Raw genomic sequence first — 21,790 nt, 5'->3', positions numbered from 1 at the left:
GATTGATCCTGAAATTCTAAAATTCATCTCAATGAATTGGTAGCTCAATTTTGTGTTTGTTTGTGTTTTGTGTATTTCACTGGAACAGAAAAAAGAAACAATATAATAACGCAGTTCCTATTATGGAAATATGTAAATATCCAAAAATGGTAGTTCAGAATTTCATATGTTTGATAGATCTCCGCGAGATTTTCTTCGCGTTTTGACAAAGATATTTCAAAATGGTAGGTGGAGCCAAGAAAATGTCGTACCTATAGACGATATCAACTCGTAAGTATTCTCGTAGTAAGCAAGAACTATACCCATTGCAGTATTAATACGCACGAATCGATGGTAGAACAACTTCACAAAAACACAGAGATTATCGTAGAGATAAATGTAAATCACATATATACAAATGCTAACCTTGTTTCCAAATATGGAAGTTACATGCCTTCAACATTCTTCATAGTTGTAGATCACAAGAATGTGCTTTGTCGTCGATTAGATTATGTTTGCCTTCCTATTATAGTTGTCGACTAGTAATTATAAGAAATGGTGTGGTGCAAGTCCGAAAGTAAACTTCTAAGGACATGCAAAATAGTTTGTTGTAATTGTTTTTGTTAAATCACTGAGTTTAGATTTCATGGTTGGTATTATTCTTGTGCTTCATATTCTGGTTCAAGAAATTTTTATGTTTTGGGACTGCATTTGGGATTTTAATTACAGTAAGTCACCATCGGTCCTGCATTTTAGAATCCATTCTTCTACGAAAAGTTTTGTCATATCCAATCAAATAGTAATTTTGTTTACAATGACACACGGAGCAACTACCAGAAGTGCATCAAGTCTAAAATTAATTTAACGTGAAAGGTAACATGCCACTAATGCAATGATATACCCTTTATATTTCACGATATATCTTATATAAGATAATTGTTTTTTCGACTACAATTAGGAAAGCTGGTATTAATACAGACAATACATCACTACGGTTTAAACAAAAATGAATACAAATTGGGACTTAGGAGAAGAACGTGTGAAAATCGAGAAGGCTAGTGAGTATTTATCAGAAAGGTTTCAAGAACGGTTCCAAAATGAGAAGTTTGAACCTAGGGCATTAATCATTTGTGGATCTGGTCTATCAGGCATCCCCGATAAACTAAATAAAGATAAATTGGAGCCTTTGGTTATTCCATATGAGCTAATTCCCGGTTTCAAAAGAAGCACAGTTCCTGGTCACTCAGGTAACTTAGTGTTTGGAATAATGAACGATTACCCTGTGGTTTTAATGAGTGGTAGATTACATGGATATGAAGGAAATACAATGCAAGAAACAGTCTTCCCAATCAGAGTTTTGCACCATTTTTCTAAGGGAGGAATTAAGACACTAATTGTTACCAACGCTGCGGGTGGCATCAATTCCGAATTTAAACCAGGAGACATAATGTGTATATATGATCATATCAACTTCCCAGGCTTAGCAGGATTACACCCATTGAAAGGGCCAAATTTTGATGACATAGGTCCAAGATTTCTTGCATTAAGTGATGCGTACAGTCACGACCTAAGAAAACTTTTATTCCAAACCCACAACGAACTTAAAATGGATAGACCATTACATGAAGGTACATATTTTTTTGCATCAGGACCAACTTTTGAAACTCGTGCCGAATCTAGAATGATTAGAATATTGGGAGGTGATTCGGTTGGAATGAGTACGGTACCTGAAGTAATCGTAGCCAGACATTGTGGGTGGGATGTCTTAGCATTGAGTTTAATAACAAATGTTGCAGTTATTGATCACCCACCAAGTGGTAAAATTGATACACCTGTTCCAATGGACTATGGAAAAGCTTCGCATGCAGAAGTATTGGAAAATGGTAGAATAGCATCTAAGGATGTAGAAACGTTGATTTCTACGTTTGTAGGAAAATTACATTACAGAGAGTAAATATTCTATAGATTTCCAAATTTCTTCAACAAGGTGACTATGAAATTATATGCGATGATCCTTACTTGGCGATAGTCTTAAATATCTCTAAAATATTCAGCAATCTGTTAATTTCAATATATTATACAATTGGAGGCTTTTTAACATGCTTGTAGAAATATATATACTCTGAAATAAGCTGCGAGAACCTCCTTATTGATTGACTTCTCCGGCTGATTCCCATTTTCCGTTCAGATTTTCTTTCCATAGTGTTACCTTGTTATCACCACCGGAAATTGCTAATATGTTCCCCGATAGAGACCAACTTGCTCTCCATAATACGTCTGGAAATTCTTCTGGAGTCAATTGCGTCTTTACCCATGGTCCTGTATTATCTTCTTGAGTCCAAATATTACAAGTCCGATCCTGAGAAACACTTGCAATGTAAGAACGCAGCAATACAGATGGTGACCATGCCACATCCCTAACCCAATCTGAGTGACCCTCTAGGGTATCTTCGACCAAATATGACTGCGTTTCGGGATTATATCTCCATATCTTAACAAGGTTATCAGCACCACCTGTTACAAAGCGGCGCACTTCCTTTGGTGCTTCACCAGGATTGTTCCCCCCTTCAACAGTGGCAGGTGCCCATGATGCAGCATTTACACCAATAGCATGTGCATCAAAAATAAGAGGAGTTGCTGTACCATTTTCTTTGAACTCAACTACAGAAACTTTTCCATCAGATGATGCCGCTAGTAACAATGCTCCATATTCGTGAGGGGCCCATTGTACAGAATTCACCGAAGCCGTGTGAACTGCATGAACGGCTATCTGAGACCATCTATCATTCTCCTCCTTCCATATAATAACTTTACCGTCATATGAACATGATGCTAAAATAGTACCAAACTTAGGGTGTGCCCAATCGACCCTCCATACTGGTCCCTCATGACCAACCAAGGTATCGACTAATTTATGCGATTCACCTTCCACTTCAAATATCTTGATAGTTTTATCAGATGAACATGTTGCTAACTTCTTGCCATAGTAGTCCAGTACTGCATCGTGGATCAAGTCGTTGTGAGCATTAGCAATTTCAACCATTATTATCCTTTGCTTATTTGATTCGTGTCACTAGGGCTTCAAGCTTTTTCAACAAACTTCAAAAAAACAAAACGAACTAGAGCCCGCCGCTAATAATTCTTATATTCAAGTTTTGCTGATAAGAAGACTACCATAAAACCCACAATGCATCAAGTTTGATTGTCTATTATTATTTCTACATTGACTTGCCCAGCCTGAGCTTCAAAGCTGAACTCGCCTTCACGATTCACATAGTGAAAATTAAATCAGCGGACCGGGTAAATGAAGAAAACGTTCTAATATGGAGTACTATGAACAGAGAGAAAGTACTTATCTATATAACCTGAAGGTTTCCAATTGCATGCGTCTATTTATTTCAATGCATTAAAATCTATATATCTATTAATAACACTTTCTCATCAAACTAATGTGATTTTGCTAAACAATTAATGGTGCAAGCTTAAACAAAAATATCAGCCGGTTTTGCATCAAAACTATAACTGTTAATAATTGTTTCGGCATCTGGATTATATCGCAAAGACTTGTACATCAAAATTATTACCAAAACCAAAGTTGTTACGAGCCCTGGCCCTACCTTCATCATCATTTTCATCATCCTCTTCGTTTTCATTCTCGGGGTTTCCTTCTTCACCAAGGGCATTACCCCCAGCTATATTGACACCATTGATTCTTACATTCCACTGCCCACGAGGCGCAACAGTTCTAAAGAACATACTAATGGCAAATATTATCAGAACACAAACCATCGTTAATAAATCCTCGGTCTGTAGACCAAACCTTTCCATAATTCCTTGGGAAGGAGTCTTTTTCTCCTTAAGAATTCTGTGTTGATTTTTCTTCTTATTGTCTCCTCTAGTTTCTCTGGATAAATTCTTCAAGAGCTGTACCAATCTGTCAAAGAAAGGTCTTACGACAGTGCTTTCTTGCTCTTGATCGATACTGATGTTGTCAAGCTCTTTCCCGTTCAACCACATGAACCATGACTTCAATTGCAATTTCATAACGCTTGCCTTTACTGCAAAATATAATTTTTGGTTATGTTCTAAAATTTGATCGTAGAATCGTTTAGCCAGATGAAAGTCCTTTTCTACACCTAATCCATGCTCATACATGTAACCGATATTCCATAAGGCCTGAGCAGAGAACTTTAGTGCAGCACTTTGATATAATGATAGCGCTTTTGTATAGTTCTTCATTTGGAAGTATATATCACCTGCTACTACAGCAGCATCAGTATTACCTTGTTTGAAAGCTCTAGTATAGTAAGAGATAGCCATTGTCTTTCTCTCAATTGTAGTTTCCGGCGGATCGTCAAATTTGTAGGGCAATTGATATAGAAGATACGCAGCTGATATCTGTGCCGCTTCATAGCCTTGTTCAGCAGCCTGGGCATAGGCATATAGAGAAACCTCACTGCTCCCGCCAAGAAGCTCCGAGAAACCCAGTCTTAAATGTGGGGCCATAATGTTTTCATTTTCTTCAACGAATGCCTTATACAGTCTTGTAATGTCTTCAACACTATATTTCCTTAATTCATTCGATTCAACCATTTTGGCAAATTCGTATTGGGCAGGTAAATATTGCTGTGAACTGGCCTCTTGCATATATAGATATGGATCACCTATTTTTAATTCTGGATTTTTTTCAGACAGCTTCCCTAATTGATAAAACAGAATTCCATGAGCATTTCCCGATTCTTTAGCCTTTTTATAATGCTTCAGAGCCCCTAGCGTATTATTGAAATAGTATTGACTAATCAAACCCTTATCAACCTCACTGGCTGTTCTTGATATTTCGGCACCTTCCAAGATTTTTTCAGAACGGTCAAATAAGTCTAGAGCGGCCTGAACATTAGGTCTTTCAAAACCTTCACCCGTAAAATACATATGAGCAAGTAAGTCAAGGGATTTTACGTAGAAAAATTTCTGCAAATTATCCATGTATTTGACTTCTGCATCATACGTCTTGTAAACTTGTAATAGCAACCTTTTTGCCTTGTCACAATCTCTACCACGAGTGTACGTCCCTTTATACAAGTCCCATGCAGTGTAAAACAGTTCAACCAGCCTATCTTCATGTTCACTATCACTAATAACAAATGAACCAGGATTACCATTACCAGCGTTGAATTTGAACTGCATGACAACCTCTCCATACCCAACATCACCTATAGGTTTCAAGTTTGAAGAACCTGCAAATGGCGGTCTTGTTGTTTTCTTACGGCGAACTGATTGTGGAACAGTACTCAAACCTTTACCTAGTAAACCTTCGTCAAAATCAGGAATTCTGACAATATAACTCTCAATATATGGAAATACCATATTCCATTGCTCTTCACTGTACTTTTTTTTTATCTCTTCCGCTATCTCTTTATATAATAACAGCGCTTTATCAACATCCCTAGCTACTGAGTAGCCAGAAAAGTAACGATAAGCCAATACCTGCTTCGCTTTTAAGTCACCTAGTCTAGCCGATCTCTGGAAATATAATAATCCTCTAGCGACGTCCACAGGCAAAGTACCAAAGAGACCAGTTGAATATGCCACCGCTAAATCAAACAATGCAGAGCTATTCTCATAACTTGTCATATCATTAAATTTCTGTAGATACTGGAAGGCAACTGATTTATTGTGTGGATATCCATATTGCCCCCATAGATTTATCTGTGACAATTTATACATTGCCTCAGTGTTATTGAACTGATCTGCAGACACTTGTAGCTTATCGTACACAGATTTATGCCAGTCTTGGTCACTATTTTCATTATAATACTGCCACACACTCTCATATTCGCTTCTCTCTTCTTCTTCATGATAATCCATCGACACATAGAATGTGGCGTCCTGTTCATTATCATTCATATCATACGCATTCGGATTCGTAACATCAAGCTTTCGGAGCTTCCCCTGAAGGAATGAACTGACTTCATCCCAGGGATCTATATTGCTTTCAGCACCCGCTATCGTTAACAGAACACTTGCCCAATTAAGGTATGTAGACAACAGCATTTATTTCCTTAAATCTGTCCCTTGTTACCTTGCTGAGTCTTGTCTAGTACTGCAGAACTGTTGGCACAAATAAGTAACCAGAAAGATCCTTAGCCTATATTTATGATGTCAACAAGATTGTCTTATGTGGAAATCATATAGACACTGTACTGTTCTGTAATCCTGCAACTATTTCCCAAGTCAAATCCTATGCTTTCTTCCTTTTTTTCCTGGCCTCGCCCTAAACTTTTGAAAGGAGTGCAAAAGCGAAGATAACACACCAGTATTTGATATACGCAATTATATGCATAACATGGGCTGTATAAGAACAATATAGTTGCCAATAAAATGAATCTGGAAACTGCTGAGTGGGATTTATATCGTACAAATACTGTTTGTTTTTCTTTTAAAATCTAAAGTGTAGTATATAATTAAATATGTATATGAAAGAGGATAAAAATCGGGCTAGAGCGTTCTGTTTCATCAGCTTTCCGTAATGTGAGTTTATCTACTGCTGTCCAATAGTCAAAAGAAAATTAAACAAAAAACTAATAATCATTGTGTTTTCGTTTAGTCATGAATGTGCCATGTCTTGACCCATTTCAAGTAATGATAATTTATTGCTGGACCAGTCATACCAAAGGAGATTGGTGAGAAGTACCAGAAACAACCAACTACAGAAGCTATCGAGATGGCAAAGACCACTAGTCTCATAATACTTCCGCACTTTGATTTCATCCATCTCTTGGTTGTAGCGTCGATGATGTATGTTAGGATAATCAATGCGAAGTACAAAGCTGGCAAGTAATGGTGGACGTAGGTGACTCTTGACATGATGACAAATGGGACAAAATGTAGACCCCATCCAAGAATTGGATAGAAACCACCCATCAGGAATAAATTGAAATCATCTTTGTTGGAGAAATCATTGTACTGTCTTTGCCATCTCAGTAGGAGAACAACAAACAAAATCATGAAAGAGATTACAGCAACAGATGATGCCCATGTAGTTACCGGAGTACCCAACAAGAAGTACTTTGGATTGTTGTCACCCCAACCACATAGTCTCAAACCGACGTGCAAAGTAGGCCATTCCCAGGCAGAAGATGCCAAATAGTCAAATTTGTCACTTTCTGGAACCAAAGCATTGTTGGTAGCCATCATAGCCAAGTTCAAGTGAATGAAATCCTTCAAGAAACCAGAACCTGGGTATTTGAACTCTTCTGGAGTTGGAAGTTTCTCATTTTCATGGGATTCAACATTCCACCAAGTTCTCTTGTCTCTCCTAAAAGGATCCTTGACACAACTAATTTCGTGTTGTCTGAAACCCCATTCTGGCAAGTGGTTACCAGTTTGAGCTAAGTAACAGTCCAATTCCTTGTTTCTTAGACGGAATGAGGTAGTCAAAGGATGAACCTGAGTTGTATTTTCAGAACCCTTTTGGTCTACAATTTCCAGAACCCAGTAATCCTTTGCATCACCAATAGTATGGTTACCGTAACCAGAAACTTCCCAATTCTTCTTATCGACAGGAGCAGCAATGGAATGTGTGTGCAAGTTCTTTTGGGTGTTGGCGTGGACAAGTCTATAAACAGCACCGTCGACAACGTACTCGATGTCGGTTTCGTTTATGTCCCATAGGCTTTCTTCTCTCACTCTGTGGAATACCCAGTTGTTGTTGGCATCTTTGTAACTGTAAGCGGTGACTTGTTGCTGGTTAGAACCTTCTGGATAAGTTTGGACGTGGGAGTGCAGCAAAGCACCGCTCAGAGCCTGGTTCTTAATAGACACAGAAGAACCAATGGCCACATCACGAGGACCTCCGCCGACATCACTTCCGACCAAACCAGCTTGGAACAGAGAAGGCATGTTAGCGTCACCAGTACCACTGTGCCACAATAGGTCGAAATGCAGCTTGAAGCAAATCATGAAGACAGCCATTGGAACGCAGATCAACGCGACGATTCTTGCCAGCCAGTGACCGGTGTAGGACTTCCAAGACATCTTCTTCTCATTTAGCATCTGCAACAAGTCAATGACAGTGTAGATACCGACCAGAGTGATAACGAAGAGACCCACCATCTTGACAGAGATTGTGCAACCAAGGTTGATACCGGTCAGCAAGAGCCATTTCCACCATTTTCTAGAGAAAGGACGAGATCTTTGGTTATGGAACATCACAAAACTGAATACAGATGCGACGGTAAAAAACAATAACATGGAATCCAGCAAGATAAATCTACCCAGAGTGCTGTAGGAGTTTTCAAAAAGCACCATACAGGTGAACAACCACACGGCAGGCAAGGAGAAACCAATTGCCTTAGCAGTGAAGTAGGCCAATGGAACACACATAGCTGAGAAAGAAGCGTTAAACAGTCTCATCTTGACGAAGTCCACATATTCAGGGTACTCGTGTCCGGACTCGAAGTCAAAGGACCCGTTGTAACCGGCCAAGTAACCGGAAAGACCCACTAGCATCTTACCCAGTGGTGGATGCACATCGTGATAGAACTCGTGTCTCAAGTAGTAAGAACCAAATTTACCAAAATGGGCTTCATCCCACACCACATTACCGTTTATGCCAATCCTATACATTCTGACAAACAGAGCCAACCCTGTGAAGACAAGCGGCATCAGGTATGCCTCCAATTGCAGCAGTGGACTTTGCGAGACCTTCGCATCCTTCAGCTTCGACGTATCCTCTTTCTCTTCTATCAGGACATCGTCTACCGACGTCTGCTTTCTAGCCTTCAATTCGGCATCACTCTTCTCACTGCCCTGGAAACCAGTGGAAGACATGGTCAATTGTTATTAAAGCGATCGTTGAGCGGTGATTCCCTTCTCCCACTCAATATATGTTGCGAAGTACTACAACATAACACCAATATAAGTCAATCCAATGGGTTGTAAGTCCAAAGTCCTGGGTAACGTCCAGACAACAATCCACCAAAAGAAGAGAAAAGTTCTTGGTGAATTCACAATGACGACTTTTTTTTTTTTGGCGAACCCTTCTGACATAGAGGGACTTGCCCAGTCGTTCGCAACGTAGTAAGGCATCTGAGCCCTGCCCTTAATAGACATTAGCTATTAGCTTTGCTAGATAGAACCTATAAATACTATGTGATGTGCTTCTTTAATGTCTTGAATACGCTTGGGACAATATGACTAATGACTACAGAGGGGGGGGTCTTCTTCCCGATGCCCTAATTTATCAGGAAGACGAATATGTAACTGACCAGGCTTCCAAGTGCTAGACCTACTGATACGAATATGTTTGTGAAGCCACCGGCAGCTTCTTTCTCGAGGTCATTGTCCAGCACCTGGGGAACTTTCATGAAGCTCAGGGAGATGACGTGGCCGTTGGTCAAGCCGAAGACAAACTGCAAGAGCATGTAGCCGATGTCCAGCGCCACAGAGTGCCCGTCATTTCTTGATGAGAAGTAGAAAAAAAATGGGATGTGTAAGAACCTTAACAATGCATAAATAAAAGTCTTTAACGGTGTGAAAGAGGGACTTTGGAAATAGGGTAAGTCGGCAAGCACTCTTCCGTAGAGGTCACCGAGGTTCCACAGTGTGAAGATCAATGGCATGTAATGCTCATCTTTCATACCGAGTCCCGTGGATCGCACCGTAGATGCAAATACAGGGAAGATTAATGTTATCACAAATGTCAACAAGATGGATAAAACTAATAGTCTCAACTTGTCAAATAGTACGCGGAATGGAATTTGTTCGTCGTTGTCATCAACATCTATGGACTCTTCTCTCATAATCGCCATGAACTGCCCTCCAATACCCGTAAACTTGAACAATGTGGTGCTAATACCACAAACAATTGCAGTAGTGATGATATATACGATGATTCCAGCTTGACTTTGTTCCCCAGTCTCCGCAGCCGTGGAGTCACCTATATAGGAGATGCCAAACAGTACCACAGACGGCAGAACCCCGGCGACAGCTTGGCCCAGCATCACTGCCTGACTGTATTCTGATCCAAAGACATTGGCAATGGCAAGGATACCATTTTGAGTCAGTGCAGTGGCAACCGAACTGAAAAGAATCACAACCATGATGAATAGAAAGGAAAACCACATCGGCAGCATATTGTGGACCATGCATATTATAGCCAAGACAACAAACGCCATCACTTGCCATACTAGCCCACGAACAACTCTCTGCGTATAGTTCCTCTGTCTGTTTGCCAACCATACGTTAAACACAAGCGACGTAATGGTCGAGACCGCCATCATTGAACTGGCAAACACTTTCGCCCAATTCGTCACATCCTGAAAGAAACTGTGTTTGAAATAGAGCACTGCACTCAACACACAATTCCAAGGCCACAACAGGCCTATACCTATCATGCAGAAGGTGAAGTACTCGAGGTTACTTAGCTTCTTCCAAAGACCAACATTTTCCAATGAATCAATAGCATCATGATTCATCCTTTCCACGCACCTGTTACCGTTGCCTACCGTTCAACTTGTAATAACCACGGGATACACATTTATCAAATCCACAAATTACCAATGAATCGGTCTCTATCATCGATGTTCCCCGTAGCTGATTTGCAATGTATTGTTTGCTCGATGACATCTATAATTAGACCAACTGCTTATTCCACAGGATCGCGCATTGAGCTGCTCGAAACTCCGTTTTCTATGATGACTATACCGAAACGCATTACTCATCGAAACTATGTAGGTTCATCGACGCTTCTATGCAGGTCAAGTTACTAATCCGGATGTAGTATATTATTAAGTTTTTATTTCTTTTTTAAATTATTATAGTTGTTAAATATTTAAACAAAATAATGCAATGCTCTATGTTCTATGGTTGTTTTTCTTCTATTGAGAAATAGCACCCAAATATATAGAGATGACGACAATTAATTGATAGTCATGGACAACTATCCCATTTATTGGCACAATGTCATAATGCGTAGAATGGACAACGGTGTGTTTTCAGACACCCATGCCATTATGCTAGAGGAGCACCGGGTACTCACTCCAGTTCCTTCATTAGTTCCCTTCATCTGATGGGCAAACTCTTTTGCTAACTGAAAATTCATCAAATAGAAATTGGCAAACCTATTGTTTACCTATGCTTCAATTTTTTTGGTTATCTCAAAAGTTGGGTTGCTACCATCACCGTAATCCTTAATGTTGGCATCATCTGCATGGTCAGCTTTTCTGAGAGCCTCTGTGAATTCAGTAAGATCCCATGCTGTGCCTTCTGTACCGGCGGTTTCCGCAACAGAGGAGTCGTCGAAGGATTTGTTGTCTGCAAGAAGCTTTTGGACTACTTCACGACCAGAGGGTTTCTTCTTACTGTTCTCTTCCTTCATGGCGTTCAGTCTCTCTATAACGTGCTTCTTCTTCCATTCGGCAAAATTCTGCATTGTGATTGGAGTCAATTTAGACTTATCCAGGCGTTCTCTTTCGGTTTCAATAAACTCTTCCAATGTAATCTTTGGTTGGTTCTCCAGCGCTTCTCTCTCCAGTCTTCTCTGTTCCTTGGTCTTCAATACAAAACCTTCTGGCAGGGAGTGCTTATACATACACTTGTCACCACCGTTCGGACACACCCAGAACCAACCGTACTTACCGTTTTCGACGGCTTCAATAAAGTATTTACAGACTTTATCAGTCGTGGTACGAGGGTTACCGTGCTTCGACAAAATAACTTTCCTCAGCTTCTCTTCATCCCAGTCATCCATTGTATCCTTCTCCTTCTCATCTCTGGTGTCCTGGTACAAGTCCTTCTTCTCGACTTTCCTGCCGACGTTAAGATCGTGCGAGAACTTACACTTGGCACCTTTATTACAATTACCCATCTTGAACAACGCACAAACAACGGTCTTTGGATCCACGCCCGCACGTATCCTCTGATCAGCAACATTACCAAATAGCGCCCTCCGCTCCGCCTCAGCAGCCTCCCTCATCTTCTTCTCCTCCAGCTTCTTACGCTTCATCTCCTCCTTCGCAGGATCAGCCTGCGCCTGGACCTGCTTGATAAACCGCTGAACCTTGGTGGAACGGTTCTTGTTCTTCATACCAAACGTCTTGTCGACATTGTCCTTCTTCTTAGCAGGCTGCTGCTGCTTCTTCTTAGGTGGCATCCTTCTATCTCTTCTAGTGTGCTATCCTAGCCTAAAACGCCATCCACAAATAAGTACCACGCACTTCAAATACTTCTCCCCCCCCACCACTGACACACAGACTTATAACCTAAACACTATACCTTCCATCTTTGCTCATCGCAATTCACAACCAAATTTCGCTAAAAATTTTTCAGTCACATGATACGTGTGAAATGGCCCTATCTTTAAAGGGTTCCTCCATAGTCTCATCGCCTGGGTTGGCTGGTACAACAAGGAATGGTACTTCAATAATCCTCTGCTGCATGCTGTATTCCCAGTATTGCTACAGGTATACAAGCGCGGGATGTCTTCATTGAGCAGGATAGTTAATTTGAAGAAGAGCAGCAAGCTTGCTAAGGGTGCCCTGAGAGTTGGGAGCAGAGGGCTGCACATGAGGCCCATGGCGCGGCTGGGCAGCTCTACGCTGCTGTTGCGGGAGCTGAACTTGGCGCTGGTTAGTGGCGGGCTCATGTACTTGACGTACTCATATTTCTCAGAGAAGCGGAACCCGCTGGAAGTATTCAAGGCGTTCAAGGAGTACTCCACGATACACAACGATGGCGGGAAGCTGATAAGCTCCAGTGGTGGTTCTCAGAACAGCAACGCAGATTTCAAGATCTTGTCCCAGGAGGAAGTGGATAGACGGTTGCGGGCCAGGGAGCAAAGTTTCTTTGTGAAGAGGAACAAAGGGCTTGTTCGGTACGATGTCGCGCAATTGCCTTCCAACAACCCCATTGAGGACAATCACGTAGAGAAGTTAATTACTTTCCCTAGCCCTGATGGCAGCAAGCCCCTGAAGGACCGCGAAGATGAAGCGTTCGACAACGATCTGTACTTTTTTGGGATATTCGACGGCCACAGCGGTGCGTTCACCTCAGCCAAGCTTTCTACAGACCTGGTGCCATACGTGGCTCACCAGATCGCCGACGTATACCAGCAGCACAATAAAGCACTAACGTCAGACTATACACATAACATGAATTTTGATGTAGCCCTTGAAAAGGGGTTTGTACAACTAGACAATGATATAGTGTACCACTCCCTGGGAAAACTACTGAAAGAACCTACTAATGACAACATGCTGGCTGCATTGCCAGCCATCTCTGGTTCATGTGCGTTACTAGCAGTCTATAACTCCTACGAATCCACGGTGAAAGTGGCAGTGACAGGTGATTCTCGTGCCCTAATCGGTGGACTGGATTCTAACGGCGAATGGTATGTTAAGTCATTATCTACTGACCAGACTGGTGACAACTTAGAGGAAGTGCAACGGATAAGAAGCGAACACCCAGGTGAGGACAATGTGGTACGCAACGGCAGAGTCCTCGGGTCCTTACAACCCTCCAGGGCCTTTGGGGATTACAGATATAAAGTAAAAGAGATAGATGGGAAGAAACTATCGGACTTACCTGATCACTTGAAGCTGTACTTCAGAAAAGAACCTAGAGATTTTAAGACGCCTCCTTATGTGACAGCAAAACCTGTTGTCACCACTGCAAAGGTCAACGACAACACAAAATTCATGGTTCTGGCTTCAGATGGGCTGTTCGAACTTTTGAGTAACACAGAGATAGCTGCACTTGTGGTGAAGTGGATGGAGAAACATTCTGATGACACTAAAGTGAAGAGCCTGTCATTTAAGAAACAGCTACCTAAAGTCAAGGATCTAAGCACGGACAGCGAATCTCAGAGACCCGCGTTCAGATACCGTAAGGATCAATCCTTGGAAAACATGTCATACTTCTTAGAGGACGCAAATGTAGCTACTCATCTGATCAGAAACGCACTAAGCGCAGGTGGACAAAACGAGTACGTTTCAACACTTGTGAGCATCCCAGCTCCTATGAGCAGAAAGTATAGGGATGACCTTACTGTGACCGTGGCATTCTTTGGCGAAAACAATAGCAGCGTGGTTCCCGATACCCAGACAATACTTCCCAACCTTGATGCCACCACCCCTGTGCAATCAAAGTTGTAAGAAACATATGGCTGCCCTCGCAAGTAATACACTTCTATCTATGATATTTATACCAACTATCATCTGTATATAAAGTAATGATTTAATGAATCCTTCTTGCAGTTGCATATACGAACTATATTAATACCATGACACCAACTGAATCATCATCAAGGTTACGCATTGACATCATACTTCACGTCAAAGGGCTTATTAAAGGGATTTCAGTTATTCAATAAAGGGCAAATAAAAGGATAATACCCATTTGCCATCGCACAGGACTTGCATATTCCAGTAGCAAAGAAAAAAATCGACACACAAATCTAAGCTCCTGTTATTAAGCTTAGGAAATAAAACTAAATCTGGTTTAGGAACTGTTATTGGAGTTTATCTGGCGCGACAGAGTAACAACGGATAAAAAAAGAAACGAAACGGAAGTTTATAGTGTATCAACATCAATCGAAGTTCAACATAGACAGCAAGTATGAACAACAATATCACATCTCTGAAGCTGGTACTATTGGGTGAAGCAGCAGTTGGGAAATCCTCTATCGTATTGAGGTTTGTATCCAATGACTTTTCAGAGAATAAAGAGCCTACTATCGGTGCCGCATTCTTGACCCAACGAGTTACTATCAATGAACATACAGTAAAGTTTGAGATATGGGACACGGCGGGCCAGGAAAGATTTGCATCTCTGGCACCAATGTACTATAGAAACGCACAGGCGGCACTTGTTGTATATGACGTGACTAAGCCACAATCATTCATAAAAGCACGTCACTGGGTGAAAGAGTTACAAGAACAAGCTAGCAAAGATATAATTATAGCACTAGTGGGGAACAAAATTGATGTTCTAGAGAATGGTACCGAGAGAAGTGTATCTCGTGAAGAGGCCGAAAAGCTTGCAGAGGAAGAAAACTTATTATTCTTCGAGACTAGTGCCAAATCGGGAGAAAATATCACAGATGTATTCCTGGCCATTGGTGAGAAAGTACCCTTAAAAACCGCAAACCAAGCAAATGTTCCAAATAATGCTAATGAGAATCAAAGAGTAGACCTAACATCAGTGGTAAATAATCCTGCTGCTAACTCAAGCTGTAGTTGCTAGAAAAGGAGATAATCTTTAGTTCATGCATTTCATTATTAGATCTGTGATATACCCACAAATCTAAGCATTTATATAAAAAGTTAAACAAAGAGAACTTAGTAACCCTTGAATGCAATATCCAGTATTTTCTAATTCTAATTATTCATTGCCTCCAAAAGTTCACTAGTTTACCTGATCGTCTTTATTCATTTCTCAAAAGGTAGGCTTCCCAAAACACATTTGTTGCTACTGTGTACAATATCTATGACTTTTAATATACTAATCAATTAGTTGAGTTTGTGATTATTTCAACGCCTAATTTATATTCTTAAACAAGATACAGGCGGACGTATTTAGATGAATATATTTATATAACTATTTACTTTTTCTGATTTACAATCTCCTTGAGTAAAGATTTCATATCAGAAATATCTTTAAGCTCTCTTTTCAAGTCATTTAGCTCTTGTACCATGTTGCCCAATTTCTCCACATCAGTTTTGAATTCCTTGAATACTTCATCAGGAAGAGTTGAACTTCCAGAAGAATTGACAGACAAACCAACTTTACTCAATTTCACTAGCAGTTCGGATACTTTCTCTGATAAGTCATTCGAGCCGTCATCAGAGGCGCATTTTTCCTGTTCATGCTTGTGGCAGATGTGCTTAACTTTTGAGTACCATTCTCGAGGCACAGAGAACTTTGGATCCTTAGCCTCTGCCTCTCTTTGAACCTGCAAAGAGAATTTATTCTTCTTATTCGTTGCTCTGATTCCAGAAGTGTGGCTTCTTGTGAATAGCGTATCTTCTTCATCTACATATCCATCTGTTAGGTCCCATGCAGTATCAACTTCATTAGCGTCATCCGGTAGATTCTTCAACCTGTTGTACTTGATTCTTTTCGAAGTTCTGACCTCGGACAAAGCCACCAGTACCAACGTTGGACTATATATAACCATCATGACATAATAAGACAACTGACTTTTCTTTGCCTTTGACAGAAATGCGAATACCGGCGAAAACAACAGCTCAATAAGGTTCAGCGGAGCGACGAAGACATCCTCATCGGGGGCTCGAATGAACCGCAAGGTCTTTTGCACCATAAGCGCCATGTATTCGTCAGCAGCGTTGTCGACAACACGCTGGTAAGCGTTGGCGTAGAGTGCAATCAGGATGTTCAACAGTATCACAGAGACGATGAAGTAGTAACTGTAGTAAAGAATTTCTGCGTAAGGTGGTGCGAACCTCTTGAACTTATCAAAACTACCGAGGCCCAGGACTGCGATTGTCAAGTTTTCCATGATGGTTCCTGTGATTTCACGGTGACCGTCTGCCGAGTCCAAACCCAGGAACCCTTGGCAAAAGCCTACCATTATCAGCACGAGCAGCACGAAGAACACAGCCGACTCCTTCATCATGTGTTTCAGGACCACTAACATCACGCCCACGAAGGGCTCGGACTCCAAGTACAGCAGCATTCTGGACCACACGAATGGCGCGGCACAGGACAGTATCCTGTAGGATATCTTGTCCCAGTACTCCGACGGGTTGTGCAGCTTCAATGGCGCGACGGACAATATTCTCAAAACGAAGGAGACTGATATGATTGAGTACATGGTGAGGTTGAAGCTGCTCCAGAAGGAGAAGTATGCCGCGCCGATGTAGTACATCTTCGTCATTTCCTCGAGGATATTGCCCAGTGTGAACAAGTAAAAAACGAGCTCTGGCAGGTCAATTGGGGACACCGTGACGGAGTTCTTGCCGTTCACCACCACTGTGTATAGCACCAGGAACAGGATCGAGAAGAAGATGTTCAGCAGGTTCTGGTACTTGGGCGTCTTGATTCTGTCCGGGTTGAAGTGGTCTATGAAGTACGGGGAGGACACGGTCTCGTCTCTGATGAACGTAGTCGGGTCTCTTCTGTTCTGTATGATCCACCCGCGCCACAGCCACGTCAAGCACCTTTGGAACCCGCCCGAGCCAATGACGATGGTGCAGTGCATGTCGGACGCAAGCTCTATGGCGTTGGCGGGCTCCGAGTCCTCGTCGTTCTCATTGATGGTGTACCGTCTCAGCAGCATCTGCATAAACATGAAGTGCAAGTCGTTCATCTCCTCCTGGTCGATAATTATCTTGCACAGCTGCTGGGCAGCCACACCGCGGGACTCATACAGCTCAGCGTTGTGCAGCTCCGTGGCAGCCAACTGGCTGTACCACCCGTACACTTTCAACAGCGCAAACACCACCACGGCCCTGTACTTGTCCCGGTTCTTCTTGTCCTCGGGATCACCGCCACAGGCCTCCAGCGCCAGCTGCACCACGGCAGGCGTAACCACACTCGAGTGGTCACTCTCAATCTCATCACACCCATACGTAACGGGCACTACCTTGTCCACAAGGTACTTCAAGTTCAACGCAACACGCAGCACCTGCCTCGACGTAGGTGCCTCGACGTTATACCCACTGTTCGCGGGCTGGCAGCCCTCATTATCCACCGGCAACTGTTCAGACATGAGTTGCTCCAACAAGCCCCAAGTGTAAAGCACAGGTAAAGTATGGTAAAGTACGGTACTATGGGGGGGATTATATTTAAGCATCCTTATTAAAGGTACAACTGGGAAGGGAGGTACTGGCACCAACCGGGGATCGAACGCAGGTAAGCTAATTTTGGTGATCCCTGGGAGAACAATGGAGAGAAGAGGGGAGCACAAAGGGGACTGAGGGTTGATCCTGGGAAACTCTCATGGGCTGTGGGTAGTTCTTGACGGAATTAATAAAAAAAAATACTGAGGGGATAGTATAAATAGGAAATAGGCTGGGTTCCCCCCAGGTTTTGGGGAAGACCCAGTACTGGGTAGGTGCTGATTCATTGGCGAGGTTTAAGAGATCAATTAAGGATAAAAACAGATGGTGGATGAGGCGTCTACGTCTGGGTACAAGTCCTCTCAGCATGACGAGGGGATTATGTTTAAGGGTATTGGCGAGATCACGATGAGCTCTTCGCGGGAGACCCAGGATGACATGCTGAAAGCGGATAAGAAGGAAGCTGACGGGGATATCAAGGAGATAGCTGCGAAGCAGGAGCTGAAGGTGAGCAAGAACATCCAGGTTTCTGCGGGCGATCTGGTTGACGAGTTTGAGAGGCAGCGGAAGAGGGCTGCGTATGTGGGGTGGAAGCAGATGGGCGGCTGGGAAGAGAAGGATGAGCTGACGCTGGAGGATGAGCTGATGGACGCCAACAGCGACACCCTGCTGAACAACGTGCTTCCCGAGCCACTTTACGGTGACTGGTACCACAACGTCGCCATATATTTCCTGGCTGGTGTGTTGTCGTTTGCAGTGGGCCACTTCAAGTTCTCTCTGGCCCCTGTTTTCTTCATTACTCTGTTCTCTGCGTTGTACTACAGAACTTCCGCAAAGAAAAACCGTGCCTCTATCAGAGAATTGGTTCAGAAGGAGTTTACCGTCCAGAAGATCGAGGACGACTACGAATCCCTGGAGTGGTTGAACACTTTGCTGGACAAATACTGGCCTATCATTGAGCCCGCTGTTTCCCAGATGGTTTGCGAACAGGTCAACGATATCCTGGCCACAAATGACTCCATTCCAGCATTCATCAAGGCTCTATGGATTGCCCAGTTCACTCTAGGTATCAAACCCCCAAGAGTTGACTACGCAAAGACTTTCCCAAACACTGATTCCGATGTCGTGGTTATGGACTGGGGTCTATCATTCACACCACATGACTTATCTGACCTGAACGCTAAGCAGATGAAGAACTACGTCAACCAGAAGATTCTAGTCAAGGCAAAACTCTTTGGTATGACTATACCTGTTACCGTGGCTAATGTGGCTTTCAAAGCTAAGACCAGAATTAGATTCAAGCTTATGACCCCATTCCCTCATGTGGAAACTATTAATATCCAACTATTGGAGATCCCAGATATCGACTTTGTTGCCAATTTCATGGGTAACAATTTGTTCGGATGGGAAATCCTAGCTATCCCAGGTTTAATGCCCCTTGCAAAGGCTTTAGCTAGGAAATACGCAGGCCCTATATTATTACCCCCATTTTCTTTGCAACTAAATGTTCCTCAATTGGTTTCAGAGTCTCCATTATCTGTAGGTGTTCTGGAAATCACAGTTAAGAACGCTACTGATCTAAAGCGTGTCAACAATATGATTGATACAAGTGTCGATCCATATATCACATTTCAGATGGGCGGAAAGGAAGTTGCACGTACAAGAACTGTTAGAGATACACTTAACCCAGTTTGGAATGAAACAATATACATGCTATTGCCATCTTTCACTGATCCAATGACCATTACAGTTTATGACAGACGTGAAAAATTGAAGGACAAGATTTTAGGTAGAATCGAGTACAACGCAAACAGTTTGCACGATAAGCCTACACAAAGGAATGTATCTCAACAATTCTTGAGAAATTCGAAACCTGTAGGTAAGATGACCATGGACCTAAGATTCTTCCCAACATTATCATCGAAGAAACTACCAGATGGTACTGTGGAAGATGCACCAGATTTGAACACAGGTCTGGCTAAGATCATCGTCGATGAAGGTTCAAGTATTGTCGACAAGGATGGCTCGGCTTCCGTTGAGGTATACTTCAACTCCACTATGGTATTGAGCACAGCTAAAGGCAGTCCAAAGAGAGGTGTTATCACTTGGGGTGATATGTATGAGGCTATTATCACTGATCGCCGTAAAGCCAGATTCAGGTTTGTTGTCAAAGATAAGAATGGTGAAAACATTAACTCCACTTTACAGTCTCTATCTGACTTAATTGATAGAACGCAAATCGGACAAAAAAATATCCCTCTGGCTCATGGTAATGCCAGATTAACTGTCACTACTTACTGGAAACCAGTAATGCTAGATGTTGGTAACAAATCCATTGCTTACACTCCACCAATTGGTGCTTTGAGAGTATTCGTAAATAAGGCAAGTAACTTAAAGAATCTCGAAAAAATCGGTAAAATCGATCCATATGCTAAAATTTTGGTTAACGGTATCCAGAGAGGTAGAACCGATTTCGACGCACAAACAACAAATCCAGTTTGGAATACAGGTGTTTATGTTGCATTAACATCACCAAACCAAAGAATCACGTTGGAATGTATGGATGTTGAAACTTCTAATAAAGATCGTACTCTGGGTCAGTTTGACATCAAGTTAAATGACTTCTTTCAGAAGAATTCACTTGACAGATACGACACTAAGGTCGATTCCACTCAAAGGCAAGGTCGCTTGACTGCTAAGAAATTTAGCAAGGGTGTGGTTACCTACTCGATTTCATTCTATCCAACTTTACCTGTATTGACATTGGAAGAGATTCAAGATATAGAATCTGCTGAAAAAAGAAAAGCAAAACTTGATGAGAAGCGTAAGTTGCTGACCGACGGTAAACTGTCAAAGGAGGAAAAACAAAAACTCGAGGAAGAGGAGCTTGAAATCAAGGAAATTGAGGAGATGCACAACAATAAGAGAAAATTATCTCTTGATCAACTGCTTGAACATAAGATTGGTATTCTTGCAATTTCTGTTTTGAGTGGTGACGTCCCAGATATTGGAGTCTATGTTCAATCATTTTTCGATGGTAACGCCCATGCACGTTTCATTAGTCCAAAGCTGACTAGCAGAACCATTAATAGTGGTTGGACTGGTGATGTCATGATCAAAGAATTAGACAATTCTGTCGTTACCTTCAAAGTCACCAGAGATAAGTTTTCTGGTAAGACTTCTGATAAATTATGTGATGTCACTCTATCTACTATTGACTTATTGAGAGAAAGTTACTATAAGCCATCAATTCTAACACTTTCAGGACAACACACAGCAAAGCTAATGTTACAAGTACAGTGGTTCCCTATGGATATCGAAGACTTACCTCCTGAAGATTTAATGAGCAACAGTGGTGATCTAACAATTATCGCAAAGAATGCTGAAAACCTACTATCTGCAGATACTAATGGTTATTCGGATCCATTCTTGAAATTTTATTACAATGATGAAGACGATGCTTGCTTCAAAACCAAAACGATCAAAAAGACACTTAACCCAACTTGGAATGAGAAAGGTGTTATTGAAGTTCGTAATCGTGTTTATGACGTCCTTTACCTGAAGGTCATGGACTGGGATGCTGCATCGGCTGATGATGTCATTGGACGTGCTACTATTCCTTTATCTAAGATTGATCCACACAACACGACCACATTAGATGTCCCAGTGGTTGACGACGAGGGAAGAGATGGTGGTATTGTACACTTGGAATTCCAGTTCTCCCCTAGATTTGTGACTTTAACAGACAGTGAACAAAAAACAGTCGCTGATGCACCAGTAAAATCTATTGGTAGCGGCCTAAAAGCAGGTACAACTGTTGTTAGCAGTGGATTGGGATCTGTAGGAAAAATCGGTAAAGGTATCGGAAGGGGATTAGGATTAAAGAAATCTAAGAAGCATAACGAAGATGATTGAAGGATATGTAACCATGAATTTTACCAAGACACAATGTCTCATATACAGTTGAACACGAAATCGTTTATTTCTACACCTTATATTATATATGACACTTT

The 21,790-nt window shown here is 41.9% G+C and overlaps 10 protein-coding genes across 10 annotated transcripts; 4 read left to right on the top strand and 6 right to left on the bottom strand.

Annotated features, from left to right (window-relative positions):
• Positions 1-985: 985 nt before the first annotated feature.
• Positions 986-1,933, top strand: PNP1 (purine-nucleoside phosphorylase; the record flags this gene model as incomplete). Its single annotated transcript, XM_448091.1, has 1 exon — positions 986-1,933. One exon carries the CDS (start codon positions 986-988, stop codon positions 1,931-1,933), a length of 948 nt encoding a protein of 315 aa, XP_448091.1.
• A 192-nt stretch (positions 1,934-2,125) lies between these two features.
• SEC13 (GTPase-activating protein SEC13) lies at positions 2,126-3,022 on the bottom strand (the record flags this gene model as incomplete). The annotated part of the gene is made up of 1 exon (XM_448090.1): positions 2,126-3,022. The coding sequence occupies one exon, from the start codon at positions 3,020-3,022 to the stop codon at positions 2,126-2,128; it is 897 nt and encodes a 298-aa protein (XP_448090.1).
• A 506-nt stretch (positions 3,023-3,528) lies between these two features.
• Positions 3,529-6,030, bottom strand: HRD3 (ubiquitin ligase complex subunit HRD3; the record flags this gene model as incomplete). The annotated part of the gene is made up of 1 exon (XM_448089.1): positions 3,529-6,030. The coding sequence occupies one exon, from the start codon at positions 6,028-6,030 to the stop codon at positions 3,529-3,531; it is 2,502 nt and encodes an 833-aa protein (XP_448089.1).
• A 549-nt stretch (positions 6,031-6,579) lies between these two features.
• Positions 6,580-8,808, bottom strand: PMT2 (dolichyl-phosphate-mannose-protein mannosyltransferase PMT2; the record flags this gene model as incomplete). Its single annotated transcript, XM_448088.1, has 1 exon — positions 6,580-8,808. One exon carries the CDS (start codon positions 8,806-8,808, stop codon positions 6,580-6,582), a length of 2,229 nt encoding a protein of 742 aa, XP_448088.1.
• Positions 8,809-9,212: 404 nt separating this feature from the next.
• FUN26 (nucleoside transmembrane transporter FUN26) lies at positions 9,213-10,454 on the bottom strand (the record flags this gene model as incomplete). Its single annotated transcript, XM_448087.1, has 1 exon — positions 9,213-10,454. The coding sequence occupies one exon, from the start codon at positions 10,452-10,454 to the stop codon at positions 9,213-9,215; it is 1,242 nt and encodes a 413-aa protein (XP_448087.1).
• Positions 10,455-11,110: 656 nt separating this feature from the next.
• On the bottom strand, positions 11,111-12,130 carry TMA46 (translation machinery-associated protein TMA46; the record flags this gene model as incomplete). Its single annotated transcript, XM_448085.1, has 1 exon — positions 11,111-12,130. One exon carries the CDS (start codon positions 12,128-12,130, stop codon positions 11,111-11,113), a length of 1,020 nt encoding a protein of 339 aa, XP_448085.1.
• A 325-nt stretch (positions 12,131-12,455) lies between these two features.
• On the top strand, positions 12,456-14,129 carry PTC5 (type 2C protein phosphatase PTC5; the record flags this gene model as incomplete). Its single annotated transcript, XM_448084.1, has 1 exon — positions 12,456-14,129. One exon carries the CDS (start codon positions 12,456-12,458, stop codon positions 14,127-14,129), a length of 1,674 nt encoding a protein of 557 aa, XP_448084.1.
• Positions 14,130-14,592: 463 nt separating this feature from the next.
• On the top strand, positions 14,593-15,219 carry VPS21 (Rab family GTPase VPS21; the record flags this gene model as incomplete). The annotated part of the gene is made up of 1 exon (XM_448083.1): positions 14,593-15,219. The coding sequence occupies one exon, from the start codon at positions 14,593-14,595 to the stop codon at positions 15,217-15,219; it is 627 nt and encodes a 208-aa protein (XP_448083.1).
• A 358-nt stretch (positions 15,220-15,577) lies between these two features.
• On the bottom strand, positions 15,578-17,791 carry YVC1 (Yvc1p; the record flags this gene model as incomplete). Its single annotated transcript, XM_448082.1, has 1 exon — positions 15,578-17,791. The coding sequence occupies one exon, from the start codon at positions 17,789-17,791 to the stop codon at positions 15,578-15,580; it is 2,214 nt and encodes a 737-aa protein (XP_448082.1).
• Positions 17,792-18,101: 310 nt separating this feature from the next.
• On the top strand, positions 18,102-21,692 carry TCB1 (tricalbin; the record flags this gene model as incomplete). Its single annotated transcript, XM_448081.1, has 1 exon — positions 18,102-21,692. The coding sequence occupies one exon, from the start codon at positions 18,102-18,104 to the stop codon at positions 21,690-21,692; it is 3,591 nt and encodes a 1,196-aa protein (XP_448081.1).
• Positions 21,693-21,790: the final 98 nt, after the last annotated feature.

This window comes from Nakaseomyces glabratus, chromosome J (genome assembly GCF_010111755.1).
Source record: "Nakaseomyces glabratus chromosome J, complete sequence".
NCBI lineage: Eukaryota > Fungi > Ascomycota > Saccharomycetes > Saccharomycetales > Saccharomycetaceae > Nakaseomyces > Nakaseomyces glabratus.
This window is presented reverse-complemented; position numbering and strand designations above follow the sequence as displayed.